This window comes from Diabrotica undecimpunctata, chromosome 1 (genome assembly GCF_040954645.1).
Source record: "Diabrotica undecimpunctata isolate CICGRU chromosome 1, icDiaUnde3, whole genome shotgun sequence".
Classification (NCBI taxonomy): Eukaryota; Metazoa; Arthropoda; class Insecta; order Coleoptera; family Chrysomelidae; genus Diabrotica; species Diabrotica undecimpunctata.
Window position 1 is genome coordinate 88,261,204 of NC_092803.1, and position 23,719 is coordinate 88,284,922.

The window sequence follows — 23,719 nt, forward strand, 5'->3', positions numbered from 1 at the left end:
TTACGGAGTCATAATTTAATTTTTTTTTCAGTCGTGGATTTTCGTTAGCAGAAACGCTAGATATGGTTTACGGTGACGAAAAATTAGCTGAGCAAGTCGATAATATTTTTATAACACCGCCAGATGTAAATGGTGCTGATACAGACGAGGATTCTGCGAATGAAGATGAAGGTGGATTCATAAATAACCTAACAGGTGCTTAGTTGTACAAATAATGATATACGTACATATTATAATTGTTTATTTTTACAGGTAGGCAGCTACGAGCGCAAGCAGAAATACAACTTTCTAGCAACGAAAGGATCGGTACTGACAATGAAGAAGTGCAGACAGATGTAAGTATAACCAGTAATTTTTTAATTTGCTTAGGTTTAAAATTTATTTCTATTACAGTTACAAGCAGTAGTGGAGACACCCGAAAGAGAAACTAGAGCATCGTTTCAACTATGGCAAAATGAAAGAAAAGATGTATTAATGAAAAACTGTGCTTGGGTTCAAGGAGACTTACAGTCTGCAAGTTTTTCGTTTCCAGAAGAAGATTATTCTAGGTATGAAAATCTATCATGTCTTGATATGTTCAGTATATTTTTTGATGATGAGACAGTAAACTACTTAGCGGAAGAATCCCAACGATATGCACAATTTGTAAACCAAACTGACCCATGCATTACATCTGCAGAAATACGTTGTTTTATAGGTATTCTCCTGCTATCGGGGTACAATCTATTACCATCGAAGAGAATGTATTGGGATACTCATGATGATGTAAAGAACACTTTAGTTTCTAATTCAATGAGACGAAATAGATTTCTGCAAATTCAAAGGTTTTTGCATTTCGCAGATAATACAAAGCCTAATATTAGTGACAAAGCATGGAAAATTCGACCATTGATTGACAGAGTAAAAACAAAATGTCTTGAAAATTTTGTTCCAACAAAAAATCTATCATATGACGAGTCTATGATAAAGTATTATGGCCGCCATCAATGTAAACAATTTATACGAAATAAACCAATCCGCTTTGGTTATAAAATGTGGTCGCTAAATACTTCTACTAGATATCTGGTAAACTTTGACCTATACCAAGGAAGAAATCCACGTTCAAATAAACAATACGATAAACTTTTTGGCAAGTGTTCATCCCCTTTGGTGCGAATGCTTGAAGAGATAAATCACTCAGATTTACACTACAATTTACACGTTGACAACCTATTTTCAGGATTTAATTTATTTGGTTACCTACGATTTTTGGGGTACGGCACAATTGGAACAATTAGAGAAAACAGAATTCCATCTAGCTGTCCCTTGGAAAAAAAGAAGGAGTTTTCTAAAAGAAATCGTGGCTATTCACAACATAGAATAGAAAAAAACAGCGGTATCTTACTGGTGCGATGGAAAGATAACTCTGTTGTCACAATGGCATCTACGAGTTGTGGTGGTTCAGCATTGGGCACGGTAAAAAGATTTTCTCATGAAGAAAAACGCCATATTCAAGTAAGTCGGCCTCACTGTATTGCTGAATACAATAAAAATATGGGGGGTACCGACTTGATGGATCAAGGTGTTTCAACCTACCGAGTAGCAATTCGCAGTAAAAAATGGTACTGGCCAATTGTAACATGGTTGTTGGATGTTGCAGTCCATAATTCATGGCATTTATATAAAAAAAAATAAAAAAAGATATATCCTTGCTATCGTTTAGGAGAGAATTGGCCCAAGCTCTTCTCGCAAGATATGGAAGTCCTCCCTTATATACAGGAAGACCTACTCTACATAGACAGAACTTGCCATATCTTCGTTTTGATCGCATCGATCATTTCGTTACACCAAGCAGTAGAAGGCGATGTGCTGGTGAAGGATGTACAACATCTGGACGAACAATGTGCCAAAAATGCAACGTTGGTTTGTGTGTTAATTGTTTTATAGGATACCACACCAGACGATAAAAATATTCTCAAATAAATATTTAAAAAAAAATTAAAAATTTTTATTTCAACGATCCTAAAAATTCCTTAAGCGCCCAGCGTTACCATATGGTAACACCATGTAATTTTTTTAAAAAAAGACATGAAACCGAAAAACTTATTTTTTTGGATTAAATTATTCATTCATCTAATTAACCCTAAAAGTAAAGATTTAAAAAAAAAACTTGGGCGCTAATAGGTTAAGTACGCCTATGTTTCCATGTCTACGTCAAACTGTCATGTCAAATGGAAGTTTGTATGTTTATTTATAGGCAAAATCTAGGAATTATTTCCATTCAAAATAACTTTCATCAATATAAATTGGTAAGTTTTTCACTTTTTATATTATTTTTAGCAAAACATTTATAGAATCTATTTAGTATCTAACCCCAAATTATGATTTTTAGGGCACAAATAATTTCCATATGTACAAAATCATCAAGTATGATGTCAAATTGATTCATAACAAAGAAATCTACCATCTATCTATGAAATGGATCTATCAGTAAGCTATTAGTGTTGTTATTATTAGTGTTAAAAGTATAGAAAACATTATTCATTCTCTTCATAATATTTAAAAATGTCATTGATATGAAACATGCCTCTTAGTCTATTCTCTGCATCTATCAACACATAACTATTTTTTGATTTTGTCTTCTGATATATTTTTCAGCTTTCCTCCTAATTCGGTTATTCACTTTCTGCATTACTTGTTCTAACATATCCTGATTATACTCACTAATCCATTTTCTGTTTCCTATATGGCCAAACATCAAATATTCTGGTACTTCCTCTGTATTTAAATTATGTGTATTATTTAAAAAATATTCTACTTGTGGTATATGTTGCTGCCATGTTTCATGTTGATGTTGACATACTATCCTTAAATAGTTTATTCTTTAATATATCTTTCTGCAGGATTTGCCTGAGGATGTCTGATACTTGTAAAATGAATATTGATTCCCTTTTTCTCACAAAATGCCCGAAATTTTTGGTTGTTAAAATATGTAGCATTATCTATTATGCAATTTCTAAATGGTCCCATTTCTTCGAAAAATTGATTAATATATACTTTCAATGTTTTAACATTTGTTCTGGAGCAGGGATATAGTTTAATAAGAGTTGGATTCGGTTCGCTAAAGTGAATAGATGTGCGATACTTAAAATCTAATTAACGAAATCGGTGTTATCACTTTGTAATTAAAAAAACCAGTGTATTCATATAAAAATTACACATATCGAATAAAAAAAAAAGTAAAATTTAAGTGGTTTAAAGATCATGAGTGTTACTAGCGGGGGTAGAAAACCCCCCGAAAAAGATGAGTTGGAAGGTGATATGGATGTGTCCCATCCGGATCTTCCACCTTCTCCAGTGGAGGAATTTAGAGGATTTCAAAATATCAACCCTATTTCACAGATAAGTACTGATCATGTTTCTGAAATTGTTTCCGAAAAAAATTTAAACGTAAACACGGTCATTAACACAATAAATCAATATTCTTCAAAAGATAATGGGCCATTTTTTGTTTATATTCAAAGTAAAACAGGTAAAATAGGCAATTTACATAAAATAGCTACGGCTAGACTAATAATTAATGCGATACCAGAAATTAAACATGATATAGTTAACATATCAGTAATAGGAGCTAATAAAATAAAGGTTGAATTAACTTCTTATGCAAGCGCAAATAAATTATTAACAGCACAGTCATTAAAGGATAAACAATACGATACATACATTCCAATATTTTTTACTCACGTAAAGGGAGTCATAAGGCAAATAGATTTAGAATTATAGGAACAGGAATTAAAAGAAATTATTAAACCGAAATTAGGATATAATTTTGAAGTAAGTCACGTAAAAAGAATTTCACGTAAAAATGACAAAAATGAAATTGTTCCAACAACTACAATTATAGTTACATTTAGAGGTCAACTTTTACCCACTAGGGTAATAATAGAAAAAATGGTGTATGAAGTCGAAAAATACGTGCCAAGAGTAATGCAGTGTCTTAAATGTCTAAGATACGGCCATATTAGTACACAGTGTAGATCAAAAGAACGCTGTCAAAATTGTGGAGAAGATCATAAAGTAGAAAATTGCCAAAAAAATGAACCAATATGCATTTATTGTAAAGAAAAGCATAGCGCCACTGATAAAAAAAATTGTTTAGAATTTAGTAGACAAAAGAGTATAAAAAAAACTATGGTATATGAAAACTTATCATACGCTGAGGCTTCTTCTAAACACGAAAGAAGTTTTTCAAATGTAGCAAAAACTGACACAAATTCAAACCGATATACTGTTACTTTAAAAAGAAAGAGGTTAGCTATAAGCCCAGAGATCGATGAAACATTCGAAAAACACAAAGAAATAATTTCAAATCCAAAAATTTTAACAGAACCTGTTTTCAATAAATTTAAAAATATACCAAATTATAATAATAGTCGTGATGATAATAGCACTTTAAGTAAACAGATAAAAACTCGCGAATCAATATTAAATCTTATCAAAGATGTTTTAACTTTTTCAAATATAGAAATTAAAAATAGTACACTTATTGAAAATATAAAAGACAGTATAATGCAAATTCTATCAGACTATGAGTAACTTAAATATACTGCAATGGAATGCTAGATCAATTTTGTGCAATAAAGGTCATTTTGAAAAATACATTTTCGATAATAAGATTAATGTAGTGTTGCTTTCGGAAACCTGGTTAAAGGAATCTTCACATTTTTTTATTAATAATTTTAATATATTTAGACACGACCGTAATGACGGTTATGGAGGAGTTGCAATCTTATTAAAAAAATTCCTTACATTTTTTCCTAAGCCAAAATTTACTCCAATAAAGTCCGTAGAATGTGTGTCGGTATCAGTGTCAATAAATAAAAATATCAAAATCCACCTATACTCTATATACGCCAAACCAAAACTAAACATTAGAGAAACAGATTGGGTTGCCTTTTTTGATAGCCTAGAAAAGCCATTTTTGGTAGGAGGTGATTTCAATTGTCATCATACTGCATGGGGAAATAGTTATTCAGATATATCGGGTTCAAGGCTTCTCGGTGCTATAGAGGAGTGTAACTTAAATTATTTAAATACAGGAAGCGAAACATTAATACCTAGATTTGGAAGTAATAATAAATCTGCTGTAGATATAACAATATGTTCTAGAGATATAACTTTATATTGTGATTGGAAAACTGATATTATACCATTAGGTACTTCCAATCATTTTCCTGTTCTAATTGAAACACATTTTAATACTACTCAAGTATCCTTTAAGTGTAAAAACAAAGTTAATTTAAATAAAGCTGACTGGTCCCTTTTCTCTCAGATAGTATATGAACAATTATATGAAAGTAATAACGAAAGATCTTATAAAAGTTTTACAGAGTCACTAAATCATGCTACAAAACTAGCAATCCCACAGAAGAGAACAGAGATCAAATGAGAATTTAGCAAAGTTTGGTGGAATCAGAGATGTGCAAATGCCATTAAATGTCAACAAGAAGCTTTTTTGCTTTACAAAAGGCAGTCAAATTTAACTAACTATTTAAAATATAAAAATTCAGTAGCAGTCGCAAAAAAAATAATATTACAAAGCAAAAAAGATTCTTGGCAAAATTTTTGTAAACAACTTAACAGAAACACACCTTTAAAAGATATATGGAAGTATATAAAGAAAATAAAAAATACATTTAATTCTCCAAAAAATAGGATCCAAGTAGGGGAGTGGGTAGAAATTTTCTTCAATAAAATTGCTCCAATTTGGGTGGAAACAAATATTCAGCCGATTAGTTCACTGAGCACGGATGATATAGATAGGGAATTCTCAAGTATGGAAATAAAACAAAGCCTCAAAACTAACAATAATACAGCGCCCGGAGTTGATAACATTTATTATAAAATGCTCGCTAGTTTGTCAGAATCAAGTATAGAAATTTTTCGCAAAATAATAAATACAACATGGAATCGGGCAGAATTTCCAACAAGCTGGAAGGAATATTCAGCAATCCCAATTCTAAAGCCAAATCGAGATGCGGAAGATCCAGATTCATATAGAGCAATTTTTCTAGCTTCTTGTGTCTTAAAAACTTTAGAAAGAATGATCAAAGTCAGACTAGTTCATTGGCTTGAAAACAATAAAAAATTACCTAAATTACAGTTTGGCTTCAGAAGAGGATGTTCAACCATTGAAAATGTAGGTAACCTAGTAAGTGATATAAATATCGCTTTTACTAACAACAAATCACTTCCAGCAATTTTTGTAGATATAGAATCAGCATATGATAATGTAATATTAGACATTCTCTATGAAAAAATGGAAAAAATGGGAATTTCTCAAGCTTTGACCTCACGCATCAGATTACTATATTCCGATAGAACAGTTTCAATAAATATAAATGATGAAATATTGGGCCCTAAAACGACCAATATTGGGTTACCACAAGGAAGTATACTAAGCCCTGTACTATACTTAATATATACAGCAGATCTGGAATGTTAAATTAAATCTGAGAACATTTCTATACTACAATTTGCCGATGATATTTGTATATATTCACCATGTCAATATATTGAAGAAGGGTGCAAAAAATTAAATATAGCTTATAAGAACCTCAATAAATGGTGTAATGAAAATGGTCTAAAAATTTCCAGGAAAAAAACAGAAGTTTGCATTTTCACGAGAAAAAGAAAAAACATTCCAACCGAATTAACATTGGATACAACAAAGTATAGCGTACGTGCATCAGTAAAATACCTAGGAATGCATCTAGATAAAAAAATGACATGGAAAAATCACATAGATTATCTAATCAAGAAAACAGAAAAAGGAATTAACATCTTACGGTCAGTATGTGGAACAAAATGGGGATCAGATCCAAATGTAGCAATCCTTCTGTACAAATCCTACATTAGGTCAATACTGGATTATGGTTGTTTCTTCTACGACCAAGCTTCAAAAAGTCAACTAGAAAAAATAGACCACATAGTAAATAAGTGTCTAAGACTATGCCTAAGGGCTTTAAAAAGTACACCAATTGATTGTTTATTTGCAGAAGTAGCGTAGTGGAAACTCCACTAAAATATCGCCGAAAGATTTTAGCTTCCAATTTTATAGCTAAATTAAGCTCCAAAAAAGCGACTTAGTCCAAAAAATTAATATACTGTTGACATCGGATCTTACCCACAGTTATTGGAAGTCGAAAAAAAGTTTAACTATTACAGAGTCATATTATGTAATACATAACGTAATAGAAGAAATACACTCTTCAGATATAGATCCATTATATAGTATAAATATTTACAACATCCATCCAATTAACTGTGTTTTTCTCCAAGATTATTCAAAATTTCACCCAAGAATTAGACAATACATATTTAAGCAAGATTTAGAAAAGTATCTTCCCAGATGTCGCTATATATTCACCGATGCATCAAAGAGTAACAATAAAGTAGGTTGCGCTATATTTGACTCACATAATAACATTAAAAAATCTTATAAATTAAATGAAAAACTAACAATATATACGGCAGAATTAATCGCCATATTAGAAGCTCTTCTATATATAAGTAATATGAAAGTTACAGAAGAATCATTTGCAATTTGTTCAGATAGTAAAAGTGCTGTTATCAAAATAAAAAATATCCACCAGGTCAATAGTAATTATATTTTTACCAAAATAATTACTAAACTTCATGAACTACAATCTCAAAAGATTAATGTATCACTTGTTTGGATTAAAGGGCATTGTGGAATAAAAGAAAATGAAGAAGTAGACGAAGAAGCTAAAGTAGGAAGTAGAACAGGAGAATATCTAAAGTATAAATGTCCTCACAATGAAATTGCTTGCCACGTAAAGCCCATATTACTAACAGAATGGAGAGAAATGTATAGAAGCAGTCCAAAAGGAAAATTTTATAAAAACATAGTTACCGAGCCTCCTAGCCAATCTTGGTTCTCAAGACTGTCGGGAAGTAAGCGGTTTTTCTCTGTATTGTGCAGATTAAGGTTCAACCATGTTTTAACTCCGCAATATAAATATAAAATAAAATTAAGTGATTCTCCTAATTGTACATGCGGAGAAGAAGGTACAACAGAGCACATGATATTAGGCTGTTCTAAAATAAGTAATGAAGTAAAAGTATTAAGTGAAGAAATAACCAAAATACCCAAAATCACCAAACCATATAACCTAACCCAATTACTAAGTTCAGAAGATTGTAATATTTATCAAATTTTGTATAAACATATTTTATGTATTAGATTAAGTTTATAGCCTATGTTTTTTTTCCCTTCGTGCAAAGCCCTAAGTCTATCCGAGGTCCACCTGTCTCGTCTAAATGCTCTGATCGACCCCTGAGCGTCAAATTGTATCCTAGTCTAAGATCCCAAATTATATAAGATAAAAAGATAAGAAAAAAAAACAAATAAATAAATATATATGTGTATATATATGTATATATAAAAAAAAAGAAAAAAATAAATAAAAAATAAAAGAAAAACACAACAAAAGGAAATAATTCAAAACAAGCTGAATATGTTATAAGAGAAATAAAAATCTAAGGTATAATTGTAAAATTAGATATATAGGAAATATTTCTTTGTAAAATTAAAGCAGGACTATGATTGTATAGCAAACGAGAAGAAAGCAAGGGTCACTCCTTTAGAGCTTCCGAATAAAAAATACAAAATAATCCCATAAAGGTAAGATGGCGAATGGACAGAAACTCCGAAGCCAATAATGCACAAACACACACACACACACATAGTTTAATAAATTTTGTATACAAATCAACTATCACTAGTATATGTTTTTTTTTCTGTTGGACTTGGAACTAAATTTGAGATGAAATCCATGGAAACTGTATTTAGTTTTTCATATACAACATTAGATTTATATGTGTTCTGGTTTTTGAAATTCTTTTCTTTGTTTATTTGAGATATTTGGCATTGGGTAGTTATTTCTTTTGCTATACTTATGTCATTCTTTGCAAAATAATTGTCCCTAAATAGCATCCATAGCTTTCTTGAACCAATATGCATGTAATTGTTATGTAAATTTTTCAATATTTTCCTTGCCAGAGTTCTAGTTATTACATATACTTCTATGCCATTTATTATTTTATAATAAACCCCATCTTTCCTAAGGACTTTTTGTTTTTCACTCAAATTGATCTGATCTCTTATGATTTCTTCTTTAGAATATAATCCAGTGCTTTTTACTAACTGATTTAATCCAATTTTTATTGTTCGCTGCCCTTTTTGTGATGTATTTTCTAACCTTGATAAAGCATCTGCCACTATGTTGGATTTTCCAGAAATGTATTTGATTTCAAAGCAGTATTCACTCAATATTAGACTCCACCGATGTATTCTACTGTTTCCATATTTGTTATTTAATATAGGTGTTAAAGCTTGGTGATCTGTTTCTATTGTAAATTCATTACCCAACAAATAAAATTTTAATTTTGTGACACAGTATATGATACTTGCTAGTTCTAATTCTGAAACTGAGTAACCCTTTTCATGTTGCTTTGTAATTCTTGAAATGAATTGTATTAGGTATTCGACCCCATCATGTATTTGTAATAATACCCCTGAAAATCTCTCTATTGATGCATCTGTTCTTAATATGAATGGTTTTGTGTAGTCAGGATGGTATATTTTTAAATTTGACAGGAAAATATTTTTGATTTCTTGGAATGCTAGTTCTCTTCTCTGATCCCATCTCCATTTTACACATTTCCTCAGCAGTTCAATTAATGGAATTTATTTTATACTTAGATCTGGTATCATCCTTTTATAATAATTAATTATTCCAATAAATCCTCTTAAAGTTCTTAAATTGTGTGGTGTTTTGACGTGACAACGTCTTAAATTAGGTTGTGGCTCGGAGTCACTCATGAAAAAGTGTAACGCCCGCTCACGTCTGTTACGATGAGTCACCGAACGAGAGAGAGGCCCGCCGGACCGGCGAATGCCTTGCGTCTCTCTCCCACTCAAACATGATCGGTCCGCTGCGCGCGCAGCACTAGAGAATTAGGCGCGTTGAATCGGTGCATGCTTGTGTCTCTGTCTTTCTCGAGCGTTCTTGGCGTTGGAAAACCGAGAAAGCGTCATAATACAAGTTCACACGTGTGGTTAAAGTATCGTCAGCTGTGTCTGTAGTGAAAATGTGGAGTGCTTAGATTCGTCATTTACAACAACTACAACAATAAAGGTAAATAATTGTACACTAATATTTCATTATCGTAAACTATGATTGATTGATTAATTGTTAGATTGACACAAAAGTTGAGAAACTGAGTTTATAGGTTATGTCATACTATTGACAAATGTTGATAGTGTTAAGTAAATTATTAGTTTAAATCACTCTGCAATCAATCGTAATTCAGTCGATTGAGCAGAAACAGCGCGTTTCAACTGCAAACAACTATTGTGCAATTTAATAATATTCATATCAATAAATATTCTACCGAGAAAAAGACGTTGTCACGTAAAATCTTCGCCCGTAAAACCGACTTTACAGGCAACCGATTTTTTTATATTCCTGAATGACTTGTGTCCGTTCTGGATCCATTTCGATTCCCTTAGTGTTAAGTTTATAACCTAGATATATTACTTCTTTTAGAAAAAATGTACATTTTTCTTGATTTATTTTTAGTCCAACTTTGTCTAATCTGTTGATTATAATTTTTAGGTGTTTCTCATGATCTTCAGCCGTTTTAGAAAAAATTAATATATCATCAATGTAGTGAATTACAAAATGTTCATATTGATCCAGAATATCATGAAGACATCTACATAGAGCACTACAAGATGATTGAAGTCCAAATGGTACTACTTTGAATTGATATACTACTCCATCTATCTGAAATCCCGTATACTGTCTACTTTTTCTTTCTAGAGGTATTAACCAGAAACTATGCTGTAAATCGATTTTAGTGAAAAATGACATTCCTGTAATTCTTCCTAGTATTCTATCTATACTCATTGGTGCTTCAAATTGCTTTTCAGTGATCTTGTTAATATTCCTTGCATCCACACATAACCTGATTTCACCTGATCTTTTACGTACTACTACTATAGGGTTTATGAAACGCCTTCTCAATGATTCCATCTTCTAACATATTATTAATCGTTCTGTTTACTTCTTCTCTGTATTTATATGGTATTGGGTATGATTTTGTTTTAAAATCTTTTTCTTCTTTAACTTTTATACTATGGATATAATTTTGTGCAATTCTATTTTCTTTATTGACAAGTCCCTTGTGTTGCTGCAATATGGAAACGACTATTGATTTATATTCTTCAGGGCAATTTAAAACTGTTATCATATCTTCTTCTTTACAAATAAAATTATTCTTCATTATGTACTCATTATTCCTTGCTTCCAATTTTACGCACTCCACCTCGTAGGCATCCATCTGCTTAAAATTTCCATTCCTTAAATATTCACTACAATTATTCTTTACATTCTTTTGGGACATTTCCCTACCATCAAAATACATTTCTTCTTCATAAACATCATTATTTTCTTTTAATAATATCCTATCAACTCTTATTCCTTCTTCCACCTCATCTTTCTGCATAAATTTAATTATTTACCCTTCCAAAGTTACCATTTTTTCTTCAAAATTTATCTTTACTTTCTTCTTTTCCAATTCATCATTTCCCATTAATATATGAACACATAAATCCTTGACAATAAATCCTTGCATATTAATTTCTTTATTAAGAATATTAATTTTAAAATTGGCTAGTTTATTAATTTCACTCAACTTCTTATTATTTGCACCAACAATTTTAATTTTTGGAATCTTTATTATATCTGATAGTTTTAATGTATTAAAAATAAAATTCTCCGAGACTAGAGTACTTTCTGAACCAGTATCTATCATAATTTTAATCATTTTATTTTTGGCCATAGCATTTATATAAATTAAAATAATAGATTCAATAATTTTATCTTCATCTAAAGAAATAAATTCAGAAGGTTTTTCATAATAGCAATGGCCTAACTTGTAATTCAGAAAGTTTACTGAACAAAATTTTGATTGTTAGAATTGTCAGATTGTATCTGACCACTTGGATCTAATGTCCTGTGTCTTTCCCTACTATGACTTCTATTCATATTTTCTTGTCTTGTACTAATTCGTTCTCTGTCTTCACAGCTTCTATTCCTTCGTACACAATTTACCTGTCTGTTGTATATTATTGTTATTAGGATTCTGTCTATTTTGATTGTTATTATTGTTAAAATTTTGTAAATTATCACCATATCTAGTATTATTGTATGATTGTCTATATTGTTGATAATTATTCTTATTATATTGAAAGTTATAATTGATTTTCTGTTATTATTATTTATCCTAATATCATTGTTATCATTATTACTTGCCATATTACCTCTTTTATTCTTTGAATAAAATTAATAAAACTCTCTATTGTTTGAATATTTTGTACAGTTACTGTTTGCACAACATCAGCATCAAAATGTCTAGATACATTTAAGACTGTTTCATCCTCTCTAAGTGGTGGTTCTAAATATTTTGCAACTGTTGTCAGTTTCAATGCAATCTACCATATTTGATCTTAAATTGTGATTATACTTTCCAAAATATAGAATTTCTCTAAACTTGGCTTGCTCTAATTCACCCCAATAATAATTTAAAAATTTATTTTCAAATGTTTGAAAATTATCTAAATCATTTTCAATACTAGCAAACCAAGTTGCTGCATTGTCATTTAATGTCATTCTAATATAATCTTTAATATCATTAATATTATTCACTAATCTTAATTTATGTTTTAAACTATTTATGTATACTCTAGGATGCAGATTTTTTATATTACCAGAGAATTTAATCCCAGTCTCATTTGTTAAATTTAACTAAGGTCTCCCTATGTCTCTCATTTGTGAAATATCATCTATTCTCTGTTCCACATTTCTTATTTGATTACTATTTATTTGTATATTTTGTTGTATATCGTCTAATTTTTCTTCTGTGTTTCTCCTGTCTTCGTTAATTTTTACTTCTAAGTTACATTTCTGCAACTCTATTTTCTGTTCTATATCTATCTTATTATCTTGAATAATCCTCTTTACTTCTGTCCTCTCATTTTCTATCCTTTTCTTGTAGTCATTCCGTATATTTTTTATTTCATTTGCTACTTTTTCCTCTGCAGCTTCAAGTTTTTTATCCATTTGTTTTTCTATTTGTTTTACAATTTTATTATTATTATCTTCTATTTTCTTTTCTAATTTTCTATAATTCTCTTCCAATTTCTGTTCCATTTTTTTCATGTCTTCTTTGACTTCTTTTGAATTCTCTTCCAATTTTTTCATGTCTTCTTTGATTTCTTTTGAATTCTCTTCCATTTTTTTTGTATTCTCTTCCATTTTTTTTGTATTCTCTTCCATTTTCCGTTCCATTTTTTTTCATGTCTTCTTTGATTTCTTTTGAATTCTCTTCCATTTTTTTCATGTCTTCTTTGATTTGTTTTGAATTATCTTCCATTGTCTTGTTCATCTGCATCATTAATGACATCAAGGTTGCCATATTGACATTTTCCTCTCTTTCTGTATTGATTTCTGCAGTATCTTGTGGAACTTGAACTAAACTCTCCTCTTGTATAGGTTGTGTTTCTATACTTCCACATCTTCTTCATTCTTTTTGCTTCTTGTACCTTTCTTTCCTTGAGACATTTTGAGACTTTAATTGTTCAAATATAATTAAAAATAAAATAAATTTTTTCTTTCTAATGATAATTAATTTAATTATATGAGAGCACTTATCTTTCCAAACTAATTCTTTTAAATAGAGAGCCAACGTGGTGGGCGCCAAATTGTGATGATGTATTATTTGTAAATGATGAGCAATGAGTGTTTTTTAATAATATATATATATATATATATATATATATATATATATATATATATATATATATATATATATATATATATATATATAGGGTTTTTATCGCGGTTCTCAAAGAATTAGTTTGTAAGCACTTTTTTAAATTATCTTTATTATATCTATTATGAAACACACATATATATCTAACATAACCAATGCAAAATTTAAAATAAACTATCTTTAAATTGAAATTCTTATGAAACTAATTAAATTATATAGACAATGTAAAATTTAAACAAACTATCTTTAAAATTGAAATAATTATGACACTAACTAAATTATATTAACAAAATTTTGTACACAATTATCAGCTTCCACCAATTTAAAATATTTTTCTTCTTAACAGCATTTCTATTTATTCTTCTTTTCAATATACCAATATCCAATCACCAAATATATTATATAATTTTAATTTTCAATTAATACTTCCTTCCATTATTTAATTACCATTTTTACATAACATAATTTTTAATCTTCAATAATATTATCTTTATACTGTTTCTTAATCTTCATTGAACTTATTATATTGAACATCTGGACCTTCTGACTGACTATCTTGAACTTATTGAACAACTGACTTCACTAACTAAATGTGTCTGTCTTCTAACTAACTTTCTTACTAACTGACTGGCCATTTTGAATCCAAATCATCGAGTATTTATACCTTTTCAATGTTCCAGAACCATCTGGCAAGAAATCTTATTCGATTTGTTCCATTTCCTACATATCTGAATTTTGTGGAATAATCAATTTCGCAAACAGGTTATCTTCGGTGATCTAGAGAATTCCTAACTTTTCTATCGAGAATTTTGTCGACATTTAGGCTTTTCAGATCAGAATATACACTTAAATCAGTAACTATATATAAATTAAACATTTTAAACTAACATATTATTATAACCCCACTTTATATTCCTAATTATTATTTAAAATGTCACTTTCAGAGTATGTATATCTGTCTTTCACTTAAATATATAGTTGGTTGCCTATGCACATGGCTCACTTAAATATATTTACAATATTATAATTATTAAAATCAAACTTTTTACACTTATTATATGCTAATTTCTTAAGAATACCCTCATATAAATAATTTTTATAACATTCTCTAGTATATAACTTATAAATTAATTTTTTAAACACTATTTTTCCTCCTCCTACGTCCAATATCATTTCAATATATATATATATATATATATATATATATATATATATATATATATATATATATATATATATATATATTGAAATTATATGAATATGAAATGATATGAATATAGGAGAAAGAAAAATAGTGTTTAAAAAATTAATTTATAAGTTATATACTAGGGAATATTATAAAAATTATTTATGTGAGGGCATTTTTAAGAAATATGCATATAATAAGTGTAAAAAGTTTTTTTTTTAATAATTATAATATTGTAAATATATTTAAGTGAGCCATGTGCATAGGCAACCAGATATACATACTCTGAAAGTGACAGACATTTAAATAATAATTACGAATTAAAAGTGGGGTTATTTGTTAATTTGAAATGTTTAGTTTACATATAGTTACGGATTTGAAATAGTGTAGTTTATTAATTTAGGTTGTTTAAATTACATATAAGTTTATATTCTGATCTGAAAAGCCTAAATGTCAATAAAATTCTCGATAGAAAAGAAAAGAATTCTCTAGAACACGAGAGTTAACCCTGTTTGCGAGATAGACTATTCCAGAAAATTCAGATATTTACTAAATAGAACAATTCGAATATGATTTCTTGCCAGATGTTCAAGTAGGAGTCAGTCAGTCAGTATGCAGTCAGACAATTAGTTATTAAGAAGACATACACAGTTAGTTACAATTAGTGATTAGGAAGAAAGTATAAAGTATGCAATAATCAGTGATTTAGTATTAAAATTTGATAGTATTGGAAAGTATATTAGAAGAATATTATTGAAGATTAAAAATTATGTTATGTATAAATGGTGATTGGATAATGGAAGAAAGTATTAATTGAAAATTAAAATTATATAATATATTTGGTGATTAGATATTGGTATATTAAAAAGAAGAATAAATATAAATGCTATTAAGAAGAAAAATATTTAAAATTGGTGGAAGCTGATAATTGGAAAAAGGAATTTCACAAAAACAAGGATAACCGAGGCTGAGAACGAAGACATTGAGTGGTGATTATAATCTATATAGTGGAGAACATTTTCATTTAGGCATTCAGTGACAGAAAGGTACAAAATTTTGTTATATAATTTAGTTAATGTCATAACAATTTCAATTTTAAAGATAGTTTGTTTAAAATTTACATTGTCTATATAATTTAATTAGTTTCATAAGAATTTCAATTTAAAGATAGTTTATTTTAAATTTACATTGGCTATGTTAAATATATATGTGTTTCATAATAGATATAATAAAGATAATTTCAAAAAGTGCTTACAAACTAATTCTTTGAGAACCGCGATAAAAACCCTATATATATACATATATAAGACATGAAAAAAATTGAACAGAAAATGGAAGAGAATACGAAGAAAATGGAAGAGAATACGAAAAAAATGGAAGAGAACACGAAAAAAATGGAAGAGAATTATAGAAAATTAGAAAAGAAAATAGAAGATAATAATAATAAAATTGTAAAACAAATAGAAAAACAAATAGATAAAAAACTTGAAGCTGCAGAGAAAAAAGTAGCAAATGAAATAAAAAATATACGGCATGACTACAAGAAAAGGATAGAAAATGAGAGGACAGAATTAAATAGGATTATTCAAGATATTAAGATAGATATACAACAGAAAATAGAGTTGCAGAAATGTAACTTAGAAGTAAAAATTAACGAAGACAGGAGAAACACAGAAGAAAAATTAGACGATATACAACAAAATATCCAAATAAATAGTAATCAAATAAGAAATTTGGAACAGAGAATAGATGATATTTCACAAATGAGAGACATAGGGAGACCTTACTTAAATTTAACAAATGAGACTGGGATTAAATTCTCTGGTAATATAAAAAATCTGCATCCTAGAGTATACATAAATAGTTTAAAACATAAATTAAGATTAGTGAATAATATTAATGATATTAAAGATTATATTAGAATGACACTAAGTGATAATGCTGCAACTTGGTTTGCCAGTATTGAAAATGATTTAGATAATCTTCAAACATTTGAAAATAAATTTTTAATTATTGGGGTGAACTAGAGCAATCCAAATTTAGAGAAATGCTATATTTTGGAAAGTATAATCACAATTTAAGATCAAATATGGTAGATTATGCATTGAAACTGATAACGGTTGCAAAATATTTGGAACCACCACTAAGAGGGGATGAAACAGTCTTAAATGTATCTAGACATTTTGATGCTGATGTTGTGCAAACAGTAACTGTACAAAATATTCAAACAATAGAGAGTTTTATTAATTTTATTCAAAGAATACAAAGAGGTAATATGACAAGTAATAATAACAACAATAGAAAAAACAATAATAACTTTCAATATAATAAGAATGATAATCAACAATATAGACAATCATATAATAATAATAGATATGGTGATAATTTACAAAATTTTAATAATAATAACACTAATCAAAATAGACAGAATTTTAATAACAATACTAGTTATAATAGACAACATTTTAATAACAATACTAATAATAATAGACAAGATTTTAACAATAGAAGAAATGCAGAACGACCTAATTACAACAGACAGGTAAATTGTGTACAAAGGAATAGAAGCTGCAAAGACAGGGAACGAAATAGTACAAGGCAAGAAAATATAAGTAGAAGTCATAGTAGGGAAAGACACAGGACATTAGATCCAAGTGGTCAGACACAATCTGACAATTCTAACAATCAAAATTTTGTTCAGTAAACTTTCTGAATTACAAGTTGGGCCATTGCTATTATGAAAAACCTTCTGAATTTATTTCTTTAGATGAAGATACAATTATTGAATCTATTAATTTAATTTATATAAATGTTTTGGCCAAAAATAAAATGATTAAGATTATGATAGATACTGGTTCAGAAAGTACTTTAGTCTCGGAGAATTTTATTTTTAATACATTAAAACTATCAGATATAATAAAGATTCCAAGAATTAAAGTTGTTGGTGCAAATAATAAGAAGTTGGGTGAAATTAATAAACTAGCCAATTTTAAAATTAATATTCTTAATAAAGAAATTAATATGCAAGGATTTATTGTCAAGGATTTATGTTTTGATATATTAATGGGAAATGATGAATTGGAAAAGAAGAAAGTAAAGATAGATTTTGAAGAAAAAATAGTAACTTTGGAAGGGCAAATAATTAAATTTATGCAGAAAGATGAGGTGGAAGAAGGAATAAGAGTTGATAGGATATTATTAAAAGAAAATAGTGATGTTTATGAAGAAGAAATGTATTTTGATGATAGGGAAATGTCCCAAAAGAATGTAAAGAATAATTGTAGTGAATATTTAAGGAATGGAAATTTTAAGCAGATGGATGCCTACGAGGTGGAGTGCGTAAAATTGGAAGCAAGGAATAATGAGTACATAATGAAAAATAATTTTGTTTGTAAAGAAGAAGATGTGATAAAAGTTTTAAATTGCCCAGAAGAATATAAATCAATAGTCGTTTCCATATTGCAGCAACACAAGGGACTTGTCAATAAAGAAAATAGAATTGCACAAAATTACATCCATAGTATAAAAGTTAAAGAAAAAGATTTTAAAACAAAATCATACCCAATACCATATAAATACAGAGAAGAAGTAAACAGAACGATTAATAATATGTTAGAAGATGGAGTCATTGCGAAGGCAGATACACGTTTCATAAACCCTATAGTAGTAGTACGTAAAAGATCAGGTGAAATCAGGTTATGTTTGGATGCAAGGAATATTAACAAGATTACTGAAAAGCAATTTGAAGCACCAATGAGTATAGATGGAATACTAGGAAGAATTACAGGAATGTCATTTTTCACTAAAATCGATTTACAGCATAGTTTTTGGTTAATACCTCTAGAAAGAAAAAGTAGACAAATATACAGGATTTCAGATAGATGGAGTAGTATATCAATTCAAAGTAGTACCATTTGGACTTCAATCATCTTGCAGTGCTCTATGTAGATGTCTTCATGATATTCTGGATCAATATGAACATTTTGTAATTCACTACATTGATGATATATTAATTTTTTCTAAAACGGCTGAAGATCATGAGAAACACCTAAAAATTATAATCAACAGATTAGACAAAGTTGGACTAAAAATAAATCAAGAAAAATGTACATTTTTTCAAAAAGAAGTAATATATCTAGGTTATAAACTGAACACCAAGGGAATCGAAATGGATCCAGAACGGACACAAGTCATTCAGGAATATAAAACACCACACAATTTAAGAACTTTTAGAGGATTCATTGGAATAATTAATTATTATAAAAGGATGATACCAGATCTAAGTATAAAAGAAATTCCATTACTTGAACTACTGAGAAAAGGTGTAAAATGGAGATGGGATCAGAGAAGAGAACTAGCATTCCAAGAAATCAAAAACATTTTTTTTGTCAAATTTAAAAATATACCATCCTGAATACACAAAAACCATTCATATTAAGAACATATGCATCCATAGAGAGATTATCAGGGGTATTATTACAAATAAATGATGGGGTCGAATACCCAATACAATTCATTTCAAGAATTACAAAGCCACATGAAAAGGGTTACTCAGTTTCAGAATTAGAACTAGCAAGTATCATACACTGTGTCACAAAATTAAGATTTTATTTGTTGGGTAATGAATTTACTATAGAAACGGATCACCAAGCTTTAACATCTATATTAAATAACAAATATGGAAACAGTCGAGTTCACCAGTGGAGTCTAATACTGAGTGAATATAGCTTTGAAATCAAATACATTTCTGGAAAATCCAACATAGTGGCAGATGCTTTATCAAGGTTAGAAAATACATCACAAAAAGGAGACAACGTGTTAATTCGTTCACTTAGAAAGAATAATGTTTCCTATACTTTTAACACTAATAATAACAACACTAACAGCTTACTGATAGATCCATTTCATAGATAGATGGTAGATTTCATTGTTGTGAATCAATTGGACATCATCCAAATGGAAATAGGGAACTTGCACATTTTTTTTTATTATATAATAACGTTCAGTTTCATTTAAAAATAAGATTTCCAAAATTTCACGCCTCAAAAACTCATAATGACTGGTATTGTCTGTATGTCAGGTCTCCTGTCTTGTATAAAAGTATAAACTATTTTGTTTATATTGGTGTTTGATACAGTTTTTGAAGAGAGAGTATTGAATTGTGTGTGTTTTTACTATGGAAAGTAAAAGTAAATACTACAAGTGTTGTTTAGTACCATTGTGTAAAAGTACAACCATTAAAACCCCCAACAAAATTTTTATTAGATTACCAGTCGATAAAAAACGGCGTTTAAACTGGTTACGTGCCTGTCGAAGGGATATTTCAGTTACTGCTCAAGCTCTTCATGTATGTGAAGATCATTTTAATGTAAGTATTTAATATCTGTTGTCTGCTTAATAGTTTTCTTTAAACAAATAATCATGTGTTTTTTTGATAGAACTCTTGGTACCTCTATTTGGTAGATGTACATTACAAAATAAGGTAATCATAATAATAAAGTTTTATGTTCATAACCTAAAATAAATACCTAATGTATAAAAATAGGTATTCGAAAATCACATAAACTATTCGAACTCTTTAATGTTATCTACCTACAATATATATATATATATATATATATATATATATATATATAATATAAAAGATAAAAATAATAATTTAATATATAATATTCTGTTTCAGTTGGAAAATGATATGGAAAACTATATTAAATTCAAACTTATGGGTGGCCAAAAGAGGATGAAATTAAATGTTGTCCCTCACATATTTAATTGTCAACCAGATAGGAAAAGGGCACATTCTCATTATCCTAGAATAACAGCACTTAAGAGGGTTAAACATCAATTAATTGAGGATGCAGTTGCTTCAACTTCTTCACAGTCTTCAGAATGTTTTGGGAGTATTCTGCAAAATGATATAGACACTCTAAAAATTGATAGTGTCATTGAAACCAATCAAAAAAGTGATATTTCAACTCAGACTCACATAAAATTCAGGAGTAAAAGTGTACAATGCAAGTTAGATTGTGGTGATTCTGTTAGTACTTTATCATTAAACATAGTTTTTAGTAGAGATATTGGGACATCACCACTGAAACTCAATGTACCAACCTTTTGTCCACAAAACGAATCTGGATCTGATACCTCTAAAACTGAGTCTGAAAGTGAAGAATCTGTTTATAGTAGTTATAGTGCTGGTTGTGTAAGTGATCATCAATCATATGATGAGGAAGTGCAGGATATTGAAAATCAATTTAATAACTTGACATTAAAGTGTACCCTAATGAAGATGGAAAAGAGACCCAGGATATATCTAGGATTACCTGAATATGCATATTATACTTTTCAGTTATTACAAAACTATTGTAAGTTACCAAATTGGAATTTTTTTTTAAGTTTAAAAAAAATTAGAACAGGGCATTCATTTACACTACTAGGGGATGATTTTGGTATAAGTGAGAGTTATGCATCAAGATTTTTTTCAAAATCATTACCAATCATTAGTAAATATGTAAGAAAGCTTATACTGACACCCAACATTAACAGCATAAAATCAAATTTACCAATAGCTTTTCGAGCTCGATACAGTGATGTATTATGTATTATTGATTGTTTAGAGATTGAAATAGAAAAACCTTTAGATTCTATTAAACAATCTTTAACTTGGTCAGAGTATAAGAAGTGTAATACACTAAAATATTTAATATCTTGTACTCCTGATGGCATTATTAATTTCATTTCTAATGCTTTTGGTGGTCGAACATCTGATGCAGTTATTATAGAGAACAGTGGGTTTTTGTGTATGCTTCCTCCCAAGGTGTCTATCATGGCAGATAGGGGTTTTAAACATATAGAACATTTATTGGTTGCTAAAGGGTGCAAATTAATTAGACCACCAAGTGTCTCTTCAAACACAAAATTAAGTCCAATTGAAGTGATAGAAACCAAGCGCATTGCCAGTTTAAGGATTCATGTTGAAAGAGTCATACGCAGATTAAGAGAATTTGCATTATTGGCTCCCCATGCATGTGTTGACAATAAGTTGATACCTTATATGGACCATCTAATAAAAATAGCTTGTGGGCTAGTAAATTTGCAGTCTGGTTTAATTTTAGGAAAGTAATGCTTTAAAAACTTCATTGTGTATGTTTTACTTTCATCTAGGAAACTAGGTACTGTTTGTTCCCAGTATGTCATATTTTATTAGTTTATATATTCAGCTTTGTACTAAGTCACTGTAAATTTTAGAAAACTAACTACTTAAATTGTATTTTCCAATAAATATTTGACTTACATTTTTTATTGTTTGTAATGATTTACACTGATTTTGATTTATGTTATAATGTAAATAAACCTATACATATAATAAACCTATATTTTTTCCTTTATATACAATGCAGTTTACATTACTATTTAAAATGTATACAATAGATACATAATAAATAACAAACAATTTATTTTCTACTTGAGTTCAATATAAGTCCTCATAAGTACCTATATGAGGACAAATATTGTGACTCCATATTAACTGCTTAGTTAATTTGTAGGTCAGTCTAATTTCAGGATAACATCTCTTTAAAAATAGCAAGAAATATTAAAAAAAAAATAAAAACAGTTTATTAAACTTAAACTTCATATCGTATTTTTGACTTTATTTCTTTATATGCAACATGTCATATTTTATTAGGACATCCTATATTATTTTTTGTAGTCACATGTATTAGGTACTGTATATTTTCGAAAAAAACTAATATTGTATTTTGTAATAAATATTAATATAGAAATCAAAACCGTTTACAATTTAAACATTTTGAAGTGAATATTTTTTATCGCTCTGTATGATGTTTTGCATGGGTCTAAAATTCTCTTTAGCGTGACTCGAAAAATCAAGACTTGTTAATCTTGCAGTATACTGTAATATACATAATATACATACATGTATACTTATAATTTTATATAATATATATTTTCTATTAACTCTTGAATAACTTGAAAGATTTGGCTAATTTTGATTTTAAAGTATTTGTACAAGATATACTTATATAATAAAATTATATAAACTTTTTTAGATTTTAAAGAACTTAAGATTTTTTAAATTATAAAGAACTTAAATGTGTATTGTTATTATAACACATTAAAAAATCAATAATAAGCGGATATAAAATTTCATTAACCTACATTATAGTAATAACACGCTATAAGAAGTATTCACTTCAGTCGAGTGTCACACTCTTTTTTTGCTGTTTTGTTATAATTTACAGTGATGTTGACTTATGTTTTAGAAATAATGTAGATAATTAAACAAAACCTTTAATAAAGATTTTTCAAACTGAACCTGTAATATGTTTTCCCTAATACTCATACAATAAAGATTACAATACATTACCAAGCCTTATAATTATTTTTATTATATAAAGAGTACAGTATAATCAACAAAAAATAGTATATAACAATAAATACATTGAACAAATATTGGATTCAGCCCATAAAACAAATGCAGCTGTAGACATGTGTTTCTGTCTCCTAGTCAGTACGGCAAAGTTACCTTACAGATGTTGGTAAATGTAGCGAATAAGATTATTCAGAAAAAAGTGTACAAAGAAATACTGATGGAAAAAGTAAAGAAGTGAC

General features: G+C 28.7%; 2 protein-coding genes across 9 annotated transcripts in view; both read left to right on the top strand.

Annotated features, from left to right (window-relative positions):
* The window catches only part of LOC140451284 (angiomotin-like protein 1), an 880,806-nt gene that overhangs the window by 440,880 nt on the left and 416,207 nt on the right, over positions 1-23,719 (top strand). The gene's annotated exons all lie outside the window — the stretch shown is intronic.
* LOC140442387 (uncharacterized) lies at positions 1,417-22,318 on the top strand. Its single transcript, XM_072533464.1, has 5 exons — positions 1,417-1,601; positions 1,703-1,902; positions 7,726-7,956; positions 20,302-20,456; positions 20,772-22,318. Exons 1-5 carry the CDS (start codon positions 1,417-1,419, stop codon positions 22,209-22,211), a joined length of 2,211 nt encoding a protein of 736 aa, XP_072389565.1. The 3' UTR covers positions 22,212-22,318.

Bases quoted from the DNA above. Each gene is read 5' to 3' on its own strand.
- LOC140442387 (XM_072533464.1), top strand. From the start codon at position 1,417: ATGGCATCTACGAGTTGTGGTGGTTCAGCATTGGGCACGGTAAAAAGA. The intron at 1,602-1,702 runs GTACTGGCCAAT...GCTATCGTTTAG, and splicing joins GCAATTCGCAGTAAAAAATG to GAGAGAATTGGCCCAAGCTC. The intron at 20,457-20,771 runs GTAAGTATTTAA...ATTCTGTTTCAG, and splicing joins TATGTGAAGATCATTTTAAT to TTGGAAAATGATATGGAAAA.